Raw genomic sequence first — 20,349 nt, 5'->3', positions numbered from 1 at the left:
CTCACTTCAGCAAGTAAACACATACAGACTCACACACCCACACACGCACACACACACACACACACACACACACACACACACACACACACACACACACACACCATAAACACTTAATTTCAGGCAGCTGTCCAAAGAAAACAGTGTATCTCCAAGTGTTTCTTTATTAGTTGAGAAATTATCCTACTTTTAAAGCTAAAATTCCATCTTATTATCTAAAAAAGGCAATGCAGACAAAGGCTGTTTTTACAAGTTCATGAAAATCGTTATATAAATCATTCGAGACACATGGTGTTAACAGGACAGCCATTTGTTTTCTAACTACAACTATTCGCTTTGTTACCTTCAACTGATGAATCAGATTGAATAACTTTGACTTTTACAGTTTACCTTTGGAATGACAAGTATAACTTACAAGTACAATGACAAAGTCGAAGGAATCTAAATTTCCACCTGTTAAAAGGCACCTTGACAGATCCAGCTTTTAGATCTTTGAAAAGGGACCATTCCTTAAACCCTTTTTAAAAAGCCAAACATTTTTTACAACCTACTAACAAGCTGGCCCTCTACTTTTCAAGTTCTCTCATTTTAGCTGTAACCATTAAGCATAAGTTTCAAATGTATCCCTCCACATGTTGCAGTTGCCAGCACAGCGGGTGGAGTTGGGTCAGAGCTTGGTGTCTCTGCTGCTGCAGGCTTAGCTTAGCCCCGAGAAGAAAGGCTTTGGTTACAGCCGCACAACCAGGACCACATGATAAAAACAACAGCCCAATTCAACCAACATAGACCCAGCCTGGTCTGTTTCAATGTCCTAGGAATGGCCTTTGGAGATTTATACTCTAGCTACTCCTGGGAAAGTGCACACAGTTGCAGTTGAAACTCATAGTTATGAAGAACTCCAAAGTTAATGAAAAGTTTTGTTTATATGTATATAACTATGTATTATTTTACCACGACATATTCAGATTCATCACACATTAGCTAAAACCAAACATAATCAGCTTTGCAAGACTAGATCAAAGACTTCATTTCATCTATTTGCTCATTTTCTGATCTTTCCCTGAATGGCGCTCTAATGAGGGAAACTAAAAGATGCTCTCCTTCATATTGCTCTTTTTTGGCAATGCAGGAAGTTAGCATCTAAAGAGCATAAGTCTAGTGATTAGAGGTTAGCATGTAGGCTGGAGTCTGCAGCTGTGGTCATTAGAACCGCAGTGATTAGGCATCCACAGGGGGTCCGCATGATTGGGTATTTATCTCCAGCCAACAGACGCAATTAAAATTCCCTTCCTCAAAGTCGGCCCAGGCCGGAACCCCAAAATAGTGCTGACACCCCCCACTCCTCCACTTCTCTGTCTCTGTCTTTCCGTTTCACGACTGCTTCCAAATCTTTGTGGCTCCGAGCACAAGGTCTCCACTTTATCTCAATTTGCACCTTCTTTTCTCACTACAAGACCGGACCTCCATGCAATCTTCCCTTTCTTTCTCTCCCCCATTCCCCCGCGGTCTCTCTCCGTCTCTTCCCTGAGCTAATTATATTACTGTTGGGTCTACATAATGTGCTATTAAGTAAATGGACATGCTTTACAGTATGTCAAAGTAGCCCACACATTTTAATTGTTTTACTGCTGCTGTCAACATTATGCTAAATTCCAAGGCTTTTTCAAGCTGATAGCCGCAGCCACAGTTTAGCAGAGAGGCATGTATGTAGTGGGGCAGTGACAAATTCCAGCAGGGGAGGTACTCACCTATTCACCCCCACATCTGTGCTACCAATGTGAGGCCCAGCCTCCTCTGCCCTCCTCCTGTCCCCTGGATCAGAGCCCTCTGACAGGCGGAAACACTTCAAGAGTAAATAATGTGTTTTTCTCAAGTTGTGCCAAATCGCAGGCTGGGAGAGGAGGCCGTCAGACACACAGGAAGAGGAGTGAAACAAAAGTCGACAACCACACTAGCGGCTTTGTGAGGCTGTGCTCAGGCATGGTACTTTCAGTTAACATTTGCCAATTAGCACTAAGCACAAAGTACAGCTGAGGCTAATGGGAGTGTCATTAATTTTGGTCATAAAACAAAATACTGACACATTTTGACCTGATGATGCTACCAGATGGTGTCACAAGATCACCAAAGTTATTTACATTCATCCTCTGGGAAACATGAACGTCTGTACAAAGGTTCATGACAAGACATCCAATAGTTGTGAGATTTCTTTGTACCAGAATGTTAACTTGCTGGTGGCACTAGAGGAAAGGTCAGTAGATCATCGTCTGGGAACAATGAGTGTCTGTATAAAATTGCGTGCAAATCCATCAAGTAGATATTTAACTGAATTAAAAAAAAAAGTGCATCCCATGGTGACGTTAGAGGATAAATCACGCTATCATCAAAGTCAGCAGGATTCATCCTGTACAAAATGTCTGGACAATCTATTCAATAGTTAGTTAGATATTTCAGTCTGGACCGAAGTGCTGGAGTGACCCACCGACATTGCCATCTCTAGAGCCAGGCTGCTACCGTGGCTATGAAAAAGAGAAGCAGTAACAGAAAACAGAAGGCGATATGGTCCTAGAACAGGGCAGGAGGAGAGAGAGAGAGAAAGAGAGAGAGAGAGGGGTAGCTAAAGGCTAACAGAGAGAAATCGTGCATGACTGACAGGGTTCCCCTTGTATTTGGCTGCGGTAGTTGATGGAGACAGATGGTTGCCCAGTGGAGTCCCTTCATACCAGCAGACCGGCCGCGATGCTGAGGCCTTCAGCTTTTTAACCCACTGAGAGCTGACACTCAGCTGAGGGGGAAATAGGCGTGAATGAGATCACAGACGCACAGGGATAACCACACTGCTAGAGATGGGACCTTGTTCTGTAATAAGCAACAGCAATGCATTACAGCTCTGCTATGTCAGGTACCGGGTTACTGTGTACACGTATGTAACACAGCAGGGTTTGTCGCCTAATGATCCTCTTTATCATTCAGAAATCACTCCTTCACTGAGCCAGACACTTTCGCACTTAAGCAGCTCTACCTCACCGTGGCATGTGCACACACAATTTTACACACACTTGAAGACAATAGACAAGGCGTCAGTGTGTGAAAATCCGTCCGATGGTGACGCTTGAAAAAGACAAGCGGAGGAATAATCCCTGTCATCTATCGGATCCTGGAGAGTTGTCGGGGAAAAGTGCAGCTGCCTGCCGCGCTCCCCTCTCTCGCCGCCGGAATCTCTCCCTAGCAACCAGGCATTGGCGTGGTGATTGGACCAGCGTGCCAGTGGTTGCTATAGTTACAGGAAGCTCCCCTTCCCTGTAACCCCCCACTTTTTTCTGTGCTGTGTCTCTTTTTCTGTTTCTCCTCATAACCTCTCTTTATTTTTTCTCTTTATTCCTCTTGCTATTTGTCGTTTTCCTCTCCCTCCTTCCCATCGACTATATCTCTGTCTATCTCAGTCGCCTTCAGAGAACAGGATGGCAGTACAGTAATGTAGGTTGATGTTATTAACACAGAGGTTGAGTGATGGGGGCTAATGGCATCTAAAGGGAAGGCTGAACTGACTGAAACAGGTCTGCTGAGAAAAATACAAAGATGCTGCAATTTTACAAGATCCCTGGTGAGAACATGGGCTAGAAATGGAGCATTATCAGAGCAGTCAAGTATTTATTTGACCTGTCTGTGTAAATCTGCTATTCCCGTTAGCGCTGTTTTATGAGTAAAATCACTTTTGTGTTAGAAAATAACTACTGGGAGAAGCCTGGCAGTTTATGTGCCAATGTGTCTGTGTTTGCATTTGTCTCTGTCTGTGCTTGTATATTTGTTTCTCTGCTTCTGTGTTCTTTATTAACGCGCACAGGCCCATTTTTGCCTTCGCGTGTGATTTATGTGTGTGCTAGCTTTGCGCTCGTGCCACTGACAGGCCAGGCTGTTTCTGTTGGAATCTAAGAGTGCCAATTATACTTCAGAGGCGGGGTAAATGTGGTCACTATGTCATTAGGCCAATATGCACGAGTCAGCCTGTCTGCTGGTAATACAACACCACATCATCCATATAGTACAGCCCGCTGCTACACTGAGAAGTGCCACAGGATCCACATAATCCACACATACACCCCCACTGCCTTCTCTATGTCTGGAGTTGATGCATCAATCTGTGAGCTGGCTTCTGTCTTCAGCTTTTTCCACAGACTTCTTTCTTTAGCTGATTGCGTGGCTGCTACTCCATGCTATAATCAGCTGCTGTATAATGGGTTCAAATGAGAGGTTAAATGCACATGATTAGTGATCTGTTCTTCTTCTGACTAATGCATGAGAGAAGAATTATGATAATGTGACATCCAGAGGTAATGTGTTTTGATAAAAGTGTGGGCAGAGACAGAAGGAGGAAAAACGATGGACAGGATGGATGCATGTATTTCTACATGCTAAATGAGTGTGTGTGCTCACAAAGTACTAGTGTGTGTGACCGTTTGAGACTGGTATGATCATGATGTATTCAGTGGGGCATAGTCAGCCCTTTTGAGGAAAATGGAGACAAAAAAAGAAAGAAAAGGAGGAGAATAAGGAAAAAAGGAGGAAATAACTGAGAAATTATGTCATGATTTTGCAGTGGAAATTAAGTGACTGAGGCGCACACAATACAATTGGTCAAGGTCAATAACCTGGGTAGAGGCTGATTGTATGAAAAAAAAAATCCCAGCAAAGAATGAAATCAAATGTTGAAACACGCCCCAGTCACAGAGTTCATAAACACGTCCGACAGATAAGGCAATTGGCTGCTGACAGCGGATTGACACTCTGGTGCGATGGTATAATACAGTTTAGCCATTAGCCTCCAAATAGCACACCCCGCATGCCAATGTCATCCTGTCCCAAGATGAGAAATTGATTTCATGCTTGGGTGACTGTCATCAGGAAAGAAAGGGAGAAAGCAAGAGAAAGAAACAGAGGGAGAAAAACGGAGAGAAAAAAGCAACCGAGAGATGGAAGAGAATATAGAAATTCGATCTTAAATCCTGCTTCTGCATTCCTAACCATTCAGCCTCAGATAATATACAGGGAAGCTAATGGAAAGCAGAGAATAGAAACATGGACAATACAGAATAGATGGAGTTTATGAAGTTCAAAAGAACATGCAACATGTTTGTGAGTGAGGGGGGTTAGACACTGAACAATAAAAGCTTTAGAAAACTGCTGGCTGTGCAGAGGCCCATACAGGAGAGCATATTATCAGTAGGGATGTGGCAGAGTCTGGCCGCACAATAGTGCCCCGTTGCCTCATGGGATGTGGAGAGCTCTCTGGAACATGAGAGGGGAGGGGTGTCTGATAGGTGTATTTAACATGATGCTCATCGATGACCGTTTTCCATTACTGTGCCGCCACTATGAGTGAGAGGGAAATGAAGGAAGGTAGAAGAGCAAGTGAAAATCAGACTGGTATTACACTCGAGTGATGATGTAATGTTTAGGCGACACAAACAGCACCCCCATCCCCCCTCTTCTTCTCTTTTCTGCTCGCTTCCTGTGTTCACCCCCCTTTTTCTCTGGGGCACAGAATAGCGCCTTCCAATTGGTTAATAGCACCATAGAGATGCTGCGAATATCCACCAACCAGGGCCCGGGTGCCCCTTCACATCGTTACCACAGCAACCCCTCACAACCACAGTGAGCGTGCACATCCATACATGTGTGCACGCTCACATGACTGAGTGCATGTGTGTATGTGTGCACTGTATGCATGTGTTTTCATGTGTGTGAGGCTACACGTAGGGAACATGCAACAACAACCCTCCGATGAATAGCCTTCAGTGAGTTTATCTACTGTAGACCAGCTCTGTGCTGCACAACAGTATAGTGCAGCTCATATAGTAAGAAACACAACTTACTAAGCTTCTCAACAACAGCTGCTTACTTATACTTTAAAAAAAGAGCTTTGACAGATTGCCCAGGAAAGTTTATAATAGAAATAAAATGTCCACCTTATAAAGTCAATCATTAGAAAGTGAAAAGTTTTTCTTAAAACAAGTCAACAGTCATTGTTGCCCTCAACTGTCTGTGGCAGATTGTATTAGCATAATAGCTTGCTGGCTAGTTAAAGTAAAAATGCTATCTTTGGTTTCCAGATTTTTGGATGCCTTTATTTGGAGAGTGACAGCTGAACCCAGACAGGAAACTAGGGAGAGCGAGAGGAGATGACACGCAGCAATGGGCTACAGGCCGCCGTAGCAAGGACTTAGCCCCAGCACATGGGACGCATGCTCCACCAGGTAAGCTACTGGAATGTCCCAAATTGACTTGTTTTAATACATAAACTCTGTAAAATGATTTTAAATGTGCATTTGATGGATATTTGCTGAAACAGTGGTTCTCCTCCTGCGGCAAGGGGGGCCAGAGCTCTTTGAGGGGGTTCCAAGGGATCCCCAGAAAAATGTGAAATATTTAAATTTCACTATTTATTTTATTGACCAGAAGTTGAGAATGAGAGAAAAAAATGTGTTCATAGGTTGCACACTCTTCACTGTAAGTTTACCAATCCACAGTATAGACAATCCACAGTTACACTAATCAGAGATAATACCCTGAGACTGCATCTTATCAAATATGTATGTATGTATGTGAATCAATTTAGGGGTCCTTGACACCAAAAAGGTTGGGCACCACTGTGCTGAAAGACTGAGGCTCAGGCTAACATGTCCCAGTCTAAAAATCAATCAGTATCTTTATAGTTGAGGATGCCCAGGAAAGTTTCTACTGTAAAATAGTTGGTTTGTCAAAAAAACTGCCATTGGGGTGGACTAATTTCACTATTTCTTTTTACATGTATATGGGACGTGCTCATAAGGGAAATGTAGTATGTGTAAAAAAAAGAGTAGTAATTAGTCTAAGAGAAATATAATGGAGGACTCTTGTAGTTGAGAAAATGTGAATGTGACGGCAGCCAGCAGGATGTCCAAAGAAAATGCTCAAAGATCTACTGAACAAACAGGAATAATCAAGAGTAAATCTGTAAAAGTGAAGAGCATTCAATCATTATTAAATGATTAAATGTATTACTATATTATCACTTATATTTTATTATTTATATAATTATTTGTTTATGGTAAACAGTTCCAGACGTGACCCTTTTTTACTATTCCAAAAGGTCCAGTCATACTTTATCCTGTGTATAAATGTTTAAATCAGTGGACAATAATGCTGTGGCTTACAACTGTACAACTCAGCAAATGTTACATAATGTCAACATAACTCAGCTGAGAGAAAATACGATGGCTGCTGAACAAAGTGGGGGAGTTTGGACAGAAATGATGTCAGATAATTCCATAATTCTACATAAATGGGTGTGATTACATGACCGTTGAGTACGCGTGTCTTCTTAATCTATCTGGTATTTCAGATCCTCTGCAAATAACTGACAGTAACCCATGACTGACTGCTTTATCAAGAGAATACTGAGCACACTTGCTCCAGGCCATACAGCAGCATGACAAATTATATTCCTCGGTTCTTGTTCTTCAAAACTGCACTTAACTCTAAAAATGTGACGGCAATTTTACATGTTTGAAAAGGACTGTGGCTCATTTTTCTCACTTTTAATCTTTCATTCCCGTAAAGAGCTTGCAGCTTTAAACCCAAGCAAAATAGGAAGTTGACATATTTTTACCTGTTCAGTCTTCGGCTGTAAAACAAAAGACTGCAGTATTCATTCATTTATAATAAATGACTACATATTTGGCCTATATTCTTAAAGCAATAGTGTTTTTTTCTCCAAAATATCAAACTATTCCTTTAAAAAGAAAAATAAGCAATAATATAGATTCCATAACTCATTAAACAAGTAAAAGTAATTTTCTTTTTAAACATTACAAACATTACAAGAGAAACACCTGCCCCACTGTTCCAGACGGTGTGAGATTATGATGTATCTTTTGTAGGTCACCAGTACTCACCTGTAGGACTGCAAAGCTAGATGAGATAGTCTCATTAGACCACAGCGTACAACCAAGGGAAAATCCTCTCCAAGTTGGCAGTGCAATAACAAGCTACCTTAGCACGAGCCTAAGTCCCCTGCAAGGCACCTCTGATCCGTTCCAATCCCCACCGTGGGCTAATAGTAGCACTCAGCATGTACACTAGGAGATAGATGAACGATGGGGATACAGTGTGTATCTGTCAGTGTGTGTGGGCGTGTGCATGGAAGGTAGTGACCAAGATAGATGTCTTGTGCACTACTGGAATCTGAGTCCCATCTTATTTAACTTTAACAACATTTGTGACCACCACCCACCCCTGGGGTCTGTTTGCTCTAACACTTTCTGTGCTGTGTCGTTTAAGAGCGGGCTGCCATGTCTTACCGGTGCAGGTGAAACACTTGACATGAAAGTGGGTGTCCTGTACGCGTACCACCTCTCCTTTGCATACTTCCCGACATCGCTGGCACCGGATTGGTCCGGAACTTCGCTCACCGCCCGCTGAGCCTTGGTGATAAGCTGCTAGAGACACAAAAAAAAAAACAACAACACACATTTAATATTCTATCTCTGTGTTCAACTAAACTGTTTTGCAAGCTGAACTGACTGCACGCTAAGCCCCACTTAGTTACTGTTGCTACGCCTGTCAAGCTTTCCATTCTTGCACAGCACATGTACAGTTTACAGTGATTACCGCTGGCAGGTTACTGCTTTAAATCCTTAGCAATTTATGAAACAATGGGTTCTTTCTATCTGGCAACAGTCAATTTTGCTCTTGAGATGAGAAGTGTCAGTGGCAGATTTTGTTAGCTATCTAGCTAATTAAGCTAACTCTATTAAGCTTGATGACTACAGTAGGCCTATAGATATATTGCTAATAGATTGAGGCTAAAGCTAACAGGTCCCAGTCAAAAACTTGTAAGATAATGTAAAAGACATGGAAATAAGGAAGCATGTTCTTCTATTTTGCAAAGGAAAATGTAAGATCAGAATGTTATTCTAACATAAACCCCATGTAGTTGTCTTGCTTACATACTTTTATTTATGCTTATTGTGTGATTTAAACTGTGTGTTTAATTTTTAAAGTTGCAAGAGTAAAGGCTTTTAAGAGGACTAACCAGTTTGTTATGCAAGCATAATGTTATCTTGGATAACGAGTTTGGCCCGGATTGCTGGAGGCCAAATCCAATAAATCAAGACAGAGTTAGTAACATTAGCCTTCACTCTGATATAGCAGCATCCAGGAGCATGTCTCCCAGCTGAGACATACTACCTACAGTGGATGTGCTAGATATGAATGAAATGTCTGGCTTTGAGGGTATGCTGGGTTAAGTTACTACTGTAGGTATGAAGCTAGTTAGTTGCACGTGCTAACATTTGCAGCATACATTAGAGCAGGCAGACACACTTTTAAAGCAATTCCTTCTATTTTTTCGTTTTTAGAGTTTACCACTACCCAAACTCTTTACATGGAGTACTGCTTCTACCAGAGTAGCTGCACAACAACAGATAAATTATGTTGCTATGATTGGACAAATAGTTTCACCTCATAAATACTGGTATACAATAACAATATAATTCACCAATCATGTACCTGAAAGCAATATATTCCTACTAATCAAGTTAGTTTTTGGAATTTTCAAGCACATAAAATGCAACTCCAACTGGCCATTTCTACCAACATTTCTACATAGCACAGACGCACAAACACATAAAACCATTGTATTCATTCAAAATCAGAATGGATTTTAGAATTCAGCTTAACAAAACTGCTTTCCATATTAAAAAACAAATTCTCCAAACCATCACCAGAACACGAGCTCTGAGTTCACTACAGACGGTAGGTGTGCAGTTCACACAATAAGATCACTATGTAGTTCTGTCAACACTTGTGCTGAAGCTGTGAGGTCTGACACCTATGTAAGCTGGGTAAGCTTCAGGCTTTCTCTCCCACTGTCTGCATTTTTCACACACTCATACAGGCTTACACACACACACACACACACACACACACACACACACACACACACACACACACACACACACACACTGCTGCGTCAGGTTAGAAAATGGATGGATCCCCTTACCTCATTATGCCTTAGCTTACATGTCAGAGTCCTGCAAGCCCGACAGCTATTTCATATTGTCAGGAAAGCAAGTTCTCACATAAAAACCTTAACAGTAATAAAATAAATGCTATCACGGGCAAAAAGGTCAAAATGATAGATTAATTTGATCTTAAATGAGCTCGGAAAATGAATTTATCTAAGACCTCTTAGGCTAATAGAGGCTCTTTAAAGGTCCATCTACTCCTCTAGGCTATAAACAGATTCTCTTATATCCCCAAGAAGAAACAACCATCCTCCCAGTACTAAGACTGTGCCAGAACAGCTGGGCTCACGGTCTCTTATTTTGCTTCCTTAAGGAGCATCTGAGTGGTCCTACACTCAGTGGAAGGGGTATAATGGCAGGGTAACCAGCTGGCCTTACTGCCTACCTGAATAGCTGACTGAAGGACTTTGCTACTTCAGTTAGAGCAGCACCAGCATATGGGCTGGCGTGACAGAGCTACTGATTCCATTTCACTGGATGAATCCCGAAGGACTCGCAGCACTTACAAAGTCTAACAGCCTTTGCACGCTTCATAGCCTGAGCACCCTTTGCACGCTCCAAGTTTGACGACAGTATATGCATAGTGTGGGCTGCACACTATGTGTACTGAGTGTGGGGGCATACATCCATGGGTGCAAGATAATGTATGCATGTTTATTTTCCTGTTCAGGACAGGAGTGTGGGCACTGGAAATATGCAAGCATGATTAATTCCCCGTCCCAATCTCCCACACTAAAGTCTCTGTTAGTTCATTGTTTCCCTGACAATGCTGGAAGCACCACTGGGACCCACTACCCTGCCTGATAAGTGCCTAGCCACTGGTTCAAATAATGACACTCCCTTGGTAGTGGGTTTTTGTATATTTGTGTGTGTGAGACCAAGCCAAGGAAGGAAGGAGGCAATCTTTTTTTGTCGTAAAACCAAATGAGCAACACTGATCCCATCAGGTGTGAATGAGAGATAATGGGAACCAATGGCACAACAAGCAAGCCTGTGCCAGCAACTACTGGAGATACAGAGGACATTTACTTACAATGCTGACCTTCTGAAATTAGGCAGAAATTAACCCACCGTATAACAGCCAGGCAAGTTTGTATAAAAGAAACAACATAAAACAAAAATGGACAAGGTGTTGGACGAAGATTGTCAACACATACCCGAAATATACTGGGTGCATGGTAAATAGCAAAAATTATTGCTGATTTTTTATGAATGAGATGCTCTTTTAACTTGTTGGATGTACGTGCCAAACGACTGCACCTCTGCAGGAAATCAAGGTCTACAATCAGCTCAGAAGCTAAAGCATTATGTAACTCAATCAAATTGTGTCAGGGCGTTCATTCTCATTGAACGCAGCCAAGCTCTCCTCGTCTAAACCCATTACAGAGCTCTCAAACAACCCTCCATCCTCTCCCATGTTGAGGCGTTGAGTCATTCTTCTAATGATAGCCACCAGACTACAGGTGTAATCCACTGACTTCAAATCAGTGGCAAGTGCCCTGGGAGAATACAGCCTCCGGCAGACAGGTGATAAGAACAGGGCCAGGGTCAGAGAGGCCGACAGCATCCCCAGGGACTGTGAGGCTGGTGCTATTTCTGCCCCTGACCTGACAGCCCCGGGGAAGAACATGCTGGGAGCTCAGTCACAAGGGATGCTGGAAGATCAGTGGTGACGAGTGAGTGGAGTGAAGAGTAGGGCAAAGAATCAAAGAGAAGCCATACAAAGACAGTGGTAATTTTTGAGATGATAATTATTAAAGTAAAAAATTTGTTGTTTTATGACCCAGGTTTACTTTCTATAATTGTAGGCTAGTTTATGCTAACATACCAATGCTTTTGTATGGGTGCAGTTTTATTTCATGAATTGTGGACACAGGGACAACTTTACATCAACATCTAGTGTGCACAGACTGTAGGTTTGAAAGTCTAATTCAAAACAGACACTAAGCCAATTATTTGTAATTGACACTTACCGGTAGCTTAAAATAAACAATATTAATGGGACTAATACAAAGATGCGACTTGGACAAATCATAGTCAATCAAGTCATTTTATCTTGCTAATTTAATAGTCTGTCTCCAAAGAACAAGTGAAAGACAGTACTGACAGAGAGAGGCAGCGGGGAAACAATGTGTAGAGCCAGAATATGTTTACATTAATTCACCTAAATTGGTTAATTAAGTATTATTTTTGAACAAATCAGACTCGGTGATTGTTGGAACAGTAGAAACACTTACTAAAATGGTTTTGGTGAGATTTATTTTGCTCAAGGAAATAACTGCCAATCTTCAGTTATGGGGCCCAAAATGAAATTATATAATCGAACGCTTACATTTTTGGCATACATTTCAACTACACACATCCTTAGTTGTCCCTAAATCAAGCCGACAACCAGCAACACTATAAGATGACGCAACACCAGCAATACAACATGTAGTTCGGCTAATGGCAACAAGATGCCAGCGTCAAGAAATCACTGTATTCAAGTGAATTTGAAAATAACCAAAATACATGAAATATTTTCAACAAGACCACAGAGTCTCAATAATTAATATCACTTATGTCTTTGCTAGAAGTTTAAAACATAATGTTTCATTAAGAATCCCATAATAATCTCAGATCTATCATCAAACCCATTATCTAACAAGGTTTACTTACTTCAGAAACTAAGTAAGGAGTACACCCAAATCCAAGCTTCTTCAGGTACCACAAATCATATCACTGTCACTATATTCATGTTTTTCTACAAGTTAAAATCTGATTAAAGGTCTGTTCTATTACATATACATATACATTCTATAAAAACAACACGTCATCCGTGTCCGTCATCTAATGCAGCCAACGGTCAGATGCCTCCCTGCCTTCCCCCACCGCCTCTCTTTATCTCCCATCGTCTCTGTCAGGACCTTGACCAGGAGCATTTATCAGAGCAATGATAGTGTCCGGAGGTATCACAAACATACTGTCACTCTATGGAGAAAGAGAGAGAAAGGTCAGACTGCTGACAGTCTGAATAATCACTCAATCCTACCAGAAGCCAAGGTCATGGAAATGACAACCTTGAGGACACAATATACAATGTAGCCACAGTAGTGTATCTTTGAACTTTTTTATTTTATTCATTCAATTTAAATTAAAAAAAAGACTTTAGAGCTTACAGATGAAACTGGAAACTGGAGGATATTTCCATGCGGTCTCCATAAATTCCTTTCCACAATAACCAAACAGAATACCAGTGCAGTTACCACAATAACGATGCTGCAAATGCACAAGAAAAACATGGGCCTCATTTTTACATTGGTCTGTAAATACATACCAGTTGTACATGGCTGTGTAATCTGAATATTCACGAGTGCATCCCAGCATCTGTGTTTGCATCTGTGCATCTTTGTATCCCACCTTTGTTCTCTGTGTTATTGAACTAAGGCGTCTGGCAGCAGGAGTGATAAATGGTGTTTGGCTCTGGTTGCGACTGCTCACCAGATGAGGCAGAAGAGCAGGAATCATATATGATACAGCTCCCCTCCCTGTCAACCCTTGTTCTGACTCATTCCTCCCATAAAACACAAACTGACATCGAAACAGCACAGAAAATATCCATCATTTAATCTAGCACTGTATGTAATGTATTTATACATTTATTTTTTTCCCCATTCTATTCCCTTCTCTTAGACGGACACTGTCAGTGGATCATCAATCTGTCCATTCATACACTTTGGTCCAGACCAAGATATTGTATCTCTATAGCAAACCTACCATGACATTTCAAATTATTATTCATGGCTCCCAGAGGACCATTTTTTCAGATTTTGTGAACATTTTGTCTTTCAGCATCAAAAAGCAGAACTTCCCCTTGACAAACGCCTTGATCCATCGTATCTGGAACACGCTGGATTTTTTTTTTCTGTTGCCACCATCAAGTCAAAGTAGTGCTGGGCAATAGCGGAGACAACTGATAACATAGCTGAAACAAGTGCTGGAACTCATTTGTTTCTTGCGCAATGGAACATTTGAAATTGTCTCTTTGAATACTTAAATACTTAGTGTGTTTTATGTCAGTTTATAGAGTTTATACAACTATTTATTATTATTATTATTTTTTTTTTTTACTATATTGCAGTTTGCACAGTAAAAATTATTTACATTCTACAATTTTTTCATGCATTCTGATTCCTTCATATATTGTATCATTTTGTAGAGCGAAGACAATCCAATATATGTCTTCACTGTATACATGGTGACATTAAAATGTTTTATATTCTATGTACTCCTGACAGTAGAATAAGCCACTATAAACCTATATAAAAGTCAATTCATGCATAAAACAAACAACAAACAAACAAAAAACATGATATATCCTGAAACTGCCAGAATCTGGCGGTACAACTGTATGGTCATACCGCCCAGCACTAGGTCAAAGCTATCTTTTACAGAATTACAATGAGTTCAGTTCAAAGCACTCCCACTTAGCCACTGATGCCAAAGCTCATGCTGATGCAAACTAAATCTGGGTTAAAGCAAATCAGGTTGTTTCAAGACCTTTCTTCCACTAATCTGCATGATTCTACTACAAACAAGTGTATCTACATTTAATTAATTCCTATTAAAAACTGGAACATAAGTTCTCTTAACGTGCTCACGATGACAATGTTGTGTAACATGCTGATATTTAGCAGGTAATGTTTACCATTTTCACCATCTTAGCTTAGCATTTTAGAATGCTAACATTTGCTAATCAGCACTAAACACAGGCAGATGGGAATGCCATTAGTTTTGCAGGTATTTGGCCATTTACCGGTATTGGACAATGATGGTGGCAACAAAGTGATTAGGATTCATCATCTAGGAACTATGAATGTCTGTATAAAATGTCTTGCCAATCTCTCCAATAGATGTGGAGATATTTTGAGCAGCTGGTGGTATTGTATAATAAGTAAGAGAATCACCAACAGACCAACATTGCCATCCATACTGCTAGTGCAGCTAAAAAGACTATACATGAGACTAAATAGCTAAGAAAAATGGACAATAGAGACAATTATACCTGGGATTCATTTCCATAGAGTCAGATCATTAGGTTGTATGAGATGCAGCATGTCTCTTTAAAGTTAAAATACCCAAATGGGATGTATTTTGTCTGATAGTTGGGCACTAGCTGCTATATAAAGAGAAGAGAGAGAATGGAAAGAGGTGTCAGTGCTGTCTTTGATGTATGACTCTGCAGATCCCCCTCCGGTCCCTGAGCTCAATAATCAGTATATTGATCAACATGTGTTTTATCACTCCCCTGAAACACACACACTGTTCATATACTGTATCTCAGAAATGGCCCGATTCATCATTTAGGCTCAAGTTTGCAAAACTGCGTCTTTACTATTATCATACATTAGTATTTCTTTCTCAGTGTTTGTTAGGTCCTTTCCACCAGAGACCAACCTGCTACACCTACAGTCCTGCCTCGTCTGCCAGCCAGGCAGAAAATAGGAGTCTGACGAGACACACAAACACACACACACACACACACACACACACACAAAAAAAAAAAAAAACCCAGTGACCATGAGAGATAGAAGGCCCAGAAGATGAAGACAGACAGTCAGAGCGGTGTGTAATTACTCTGTGTGTGTCGATGGCCTCTGGGCTATCGCACCCAATGCAGCGGAAAACACTGCACACACCACACAGCCTAACAGGCCAATTCATGTCCAAACCTTGAGAGTGGAGGGGAACATATGTTTGACTGACTGGAGGGATGGAAGTGAGGAGAGGAGAGGAAATGTTCTTTCCTCAGCTCTGATGCCTGCTGTGTTTTTATGCCTAAAGCCAGACTACAGACACATGTCAAACCACTATCTGCCTGCTGTGACAATGCTGACATTCACACACAGACACACACACAGTTAATTGCAGACACATAGTCACACGCAAGTCGCATACCACAAGTTGCTGCGTGTTTGTGTGCATTACTTCTTTGACCACATGCTTTTAAATCACAAGAGCTTGTGACAGCTCTCCACATGCTGGCTGCATGTACTCCTCCCCCTCTTGTTGTCAGCTGAGAAAAGCATTTTGAAGCTTAACAAAAGAATTCTACACATTTTCTCAGCAAGCGAGGAGCTGCAACACTCCTGGCACACACGCACAACACTGCACGAACTGGCAGTCAGGCAAGGCTTGGTACCAGAGGGTTAAGAGCACTGGATGAATAATGTAGTGCCACACAATGACAGGCTGGATTATGAATGATGCAGTAATACCCGGTTCCTCCTGTAGACACAGAAGACAGGGGAGGGAGGACAGGAAGCACATGACACCGTCAGTCCACAAAGCACCTGGTGCACATCAACTTCAACTGGCCTTAAGGACAGCTGAGGGACAGGGGGAGAATTTTTTCTTTAGAAAAGTCTTCCCTTGGAAATCCAAAAAAGTCTGCCTTGCAAATCAACCAGTTATAACTTGTAAACACAACAAAGTGGAAGCATGCACACAGGCGTGCACACATGCACACACCAGCTGACCAACAAGCCCTACAGGGAAAGCCCTGATTCAGCTGACAGAGGATCAGGGTCACAGTCAGCTGATATAAGGTCAGCTTAGCATCATGGCAGCCCCTGGGCCGGTCTAGGGTATGGCAGAAACCCTCAGGCTGTCAGACTTGTACTCTCGCGTGTTGCATCAACCAACCCAGCGGTCAGGTCACAAACCTCCAGCTCAAGGGTATTTCCCTGCTCCTGCAAACGAAAGTGTTAGAGGACAGGTGTACTTTTATGAAGAGGTGACAGCTGGAAGCCTCGGTGGCCACCCAAGGGAGGTCAAACGTACTACTGCTGGTGGAGAGAAGGATGAGGAAGGAGAGAAGATGAAAGAGGTGATAGAGGAGTGAAGTAGACGTTGAGAGGGTCCAAGCAACAACTGCTGTGTGGATAAAGAATCCCAAAAATGCTCCTCTATGGATGAACTCTGGGCAAATGCTACTTTGACCTCCAGATATACTTAGCTCTGCCATCCTCTCTAAACCTGCTCCAAGTCTATCATGAGGGCATGTTGAGAAGCATGTTTTACATCATATTTTTCTTTCCTGGATGTGCATAAAAATCACAATTTAATAGCTATGAAAATGAATGTGATGGCATATTGAGGTGCATTGAAATTACATGGGTTAATTCTTGATTTTAACCTTATTTAAGTTGGCACTGTTCCATCACATACAGGCTACTATTGTTCAATGGTAGTTCTCTCTGCTCTCACCTATAGGTATTGTCCTTGCGCTTCAAGTGGAGAGATAAAGCGCGCAAGAATGGACTTACCACTGGAACTCATGATGCTCAACGTGTTCTTATCTAAAACAAAGCGTCTCCGTCGAGAATAATCCCATAAAGCGAGAGGAGATCTTTATAAAAGTCATTAAAAATGAATATCCAGTGAACGCAAATGATGCTCCTCACTCTCAGCAACACAGTCAATTTCTGAGAAGGTGGACAGAGCCAGAAAGAGAGGTACCAAAAAAAAAATGTATAAGAAAAGAAAAAACAAAGCGAGGATATTTCCAGAGATTATAAAATCCAAATAAAGCTCCTGTTCTTGCTGTGTGGGAATGAAGGTTGTGATATTTTTTTTTTTTCAGGGAAACAGGCGGCAGTTACAACACAACGCTGCTCAGTCGGATTCCACCTTCACATTTTCGCTCCTGGCTGATTGCAGCTCCGCCGCTCTCTCCCTGGCGGTGTGCTGCTGCTGTCACTGCGCGCCGCTCACACAGCGCAGCCACAGCACACCTGTTCCGGCCGACGCTTTCAAAATAAAACCAATAGAGCGCTTGTCTTATTCTGTATCTAAGTGTTCATATCACTGCAAAACTAAACAAATAAAATACCCTTAATTGATTCTTCAAAAACACATCAAACACCTTAATCCATATGTCAGGTGTGATTGACGGAGATGTCCATTAACCTGAAAAGGCAAAAACAAAAACCTTTTAAACACAAATCATTTTAGACGCCCTTTATTAACTATTTAAATAATGTTTTAAGGAGCAAATTACTTTTTCCTTAATTTGAAATATATATAATATAATTGTCTTTTGATGGTCATTGAAAGACAAAAACTAAACCACTTAAACCCCTCTCTGTATATTGTATTATAACGTACATACTATTATATTTTACCATTTCCTTTTTTTATATATGTATATTTTATTTCTAGATATATTGTTAGGTATTGTAATATAATTATTATTTCTATTATTTAATGTTGTGTGAGCACCTTGAGCAGCTGTAACACACACATATCTCCCAGGGATAAATAAAGTGTTAAGTAGCCTAGATTTTTAGGGCTACATGCTTCTAACTTTCACAATTACTTAATTGGAAATATTTGGCCATCCATTAATTATTAATTTATGGTGTTATTAAGGTATATAAAGGGTTCTGAAAGAGACTAAAATAAACATCTGAAAACACCCCATTCTAGTTTAGTGGATTTGAAGAAGTACTGTAGTTATTTAACAAATCATCAATTCAAAAATGTTATCAAACAATGAAGTGAGTGAAATGAAATAGGATGTTAACCGTAATGTTGTTATTATTTACTTTGTCCAGTCCATTGCACAGACCACTTCAAGCCTCATTTTGTGAAAGTATAGCCTGAATATAAATTATATACATACATGTATGTCCTTGTATGCAGCCTAATTGATGTCCCTTGGATCTGGAGGCCAAATAGCCTAACCATTATTTGTGTGAATTTATTGTGAAAAGTGTCCTTACTTCCGGTATCGCTCTACCTATCTGTGGGAAGCTTGACCGCTCTCTCTTTTCATCCTGGGTTAAGCGACGTCACTCCGGGCTGCTGTGGACGCTCTGGGGACACTATAGCCTACATCACAGTGCGAGAAGTGCGTTGAAAAGTCATCAGTCTCAGTCTTAATTCATTGTTCACACGAGGTGAGGGCAGAGAGCGAGATTATCAACGCCTGAAGCATTTGAAATGAATGTAACAGTCATTTGAAATTGTGCAGAACAATACGGATCAATAACCTTTCAAGAAAACTGCCAATAATACTTGGAAATAAATCTATTTAAAGACTCTGGAGAGGGTTTGTGTGGTGGGGGTTGTTTTTGTTTTTTTGTTTGTTTTTTTTTTGCAGCGCTAGGCAGGGCTTGTTGCTAAAACTGTTATGACACCGCCCTCTTCTGGAAAGGGGACGTAAGCAAATTAGTTAATTGGATTATTGACGGTGGAGCTGTTGTTGAGGAGGAGAGGTTAATTGTGAAACTGTTGACGCACATACTCAGCTGTGTTTGTTTGGAGAATCTCAGTAATTGTCTTGATTGGCCCATAAAGGTAGGCCGGACTACACAGCTCACACTGAGTTGTTCCCAGACTTTGTTTGATTAATATCAGAACTATTGTGCATTATGACTCAGGGTTGTGTTTGCATTCAATAGGTTCAGTGGTATAAATGTGGAACGAGCTCCATCGAATGGTGAAACACCCATCCGCTGTTTCCCAAGCAGTCATTAGTCAAATCACCTCCAAGCAACTTTTTTTTAATTATAAAATGCAACAAAAAGTCCAAATAATAACATAGGATCTGGTGGCCTGCACAGGGTCAGGTCTGTCTGAGCACACTGGATAATAGATTTTGTCAGCCTGTGTTATGGCCTGCCCATTGCACTGTGTATGTGTGTGCTGTTTTTATTATGCTGCATGTGTGTGCAGTTTTTATTTTATTTAACCAACTGCCTTGTCCCATGTCCTGAGGAAGCCCTGGTTCTGAAGCCTGGAGGAAGCTGGACAATGGCGGGATGTAAGCGGCGCCTCTCTCCCTCTCTCTCTCTGCTGCCCTGTGCAGTCTTACCTCTTTTGGTTCTGGAGCTCAGTGGTTGTACAAGATGTTCTCTCTTTGTCCTTTAATCTACTTTTCTCCCTCACACTGTTTCTCGGTTTCATCAGGGAGCTTCGTAAAACTATAGTGTGGATTTTACTGAAAGAGAAATGGAATACAAATGATAAAAAAACAATTAAAAAGTCACCCTTCACAGGGTGCCCTGGTGGTAAAGAGAGCAAAAATTTGTACCATGTAACCCCAGTATCATGAATTTGAATAAGGATTCTTCCAACTTTTCACTGCCCAGCAAACCTAAATCCTGATCTAAGGCTTTATTTACCAGGTTTTGTGCTCATATATTCTTAATAATTAATAATTAATAATTTAATGGTAAATCAAGTACAGCACGCCACATTATGAGTGATTTTATGTCTTTATTACAGCACGTTTACTGAC

The 20,349-nt window shown here is 41.2% G+C and overlaps 1 protein-coding gene across 10 annotated transcripts in view; it reads right to left on the bottom strand.

The window, feature by feature from the left end:
- ablim3 (actin binding LIM protein family, member 3) overlaps positions 1 to 17,806 on the bottom strand; it is a 43,386-nt gene extending 25,580 nt beyond the window's left edge. For 4 of the 10 annotated variants that reach the window (XM_051421157.1, XM_051421158.1, XM_051421160.1 and 1 more), the window contains exons 1-2: positions 17,372 to 17,805; positions 8,337 to 8,474 (exon numbers count right to left, since the gene is read on the bottom strand). In XM_051421157.1, the coding sequence (XP_051277117.1) occupies positions 8,337 to 8,474; positions 17,372 to 17,384 (151 nt within the window). In that variant the 5' untranslated portion in view covers positions 17,385 to 17,805. Of the gene's footprint in view, positions 1 to 8,336; positions 8,475 to 17,371 lie in introns of all 10 variants that reach the window. The other 6 variants (XM_051421162.1, XM_051421163.1, XM_051421166.1 and 3 more) reach the window with 3 other exon arrangements.
- Positions 17,807 to 20,349: the final 2,543 nt, after the last annotated feature.

This window comes from Dicentrarchus labrax, unplaced genomic scaffold (assembly GCF_905237075.1).
Source record: "Dicentrarchus labrax unplaced genomic scaffold, dlabrax2021, whole genome shotgun sequence".
NCBI classification, from domain to species: Eukaryota; Metazoa; Chordata; class Actinopteri; family Moronidae; genus Dicentrarchus; species Dicentrarchus labrax.
This window is presented reverse-complemented; position numbering and strand designations above follow the sequence as displayed.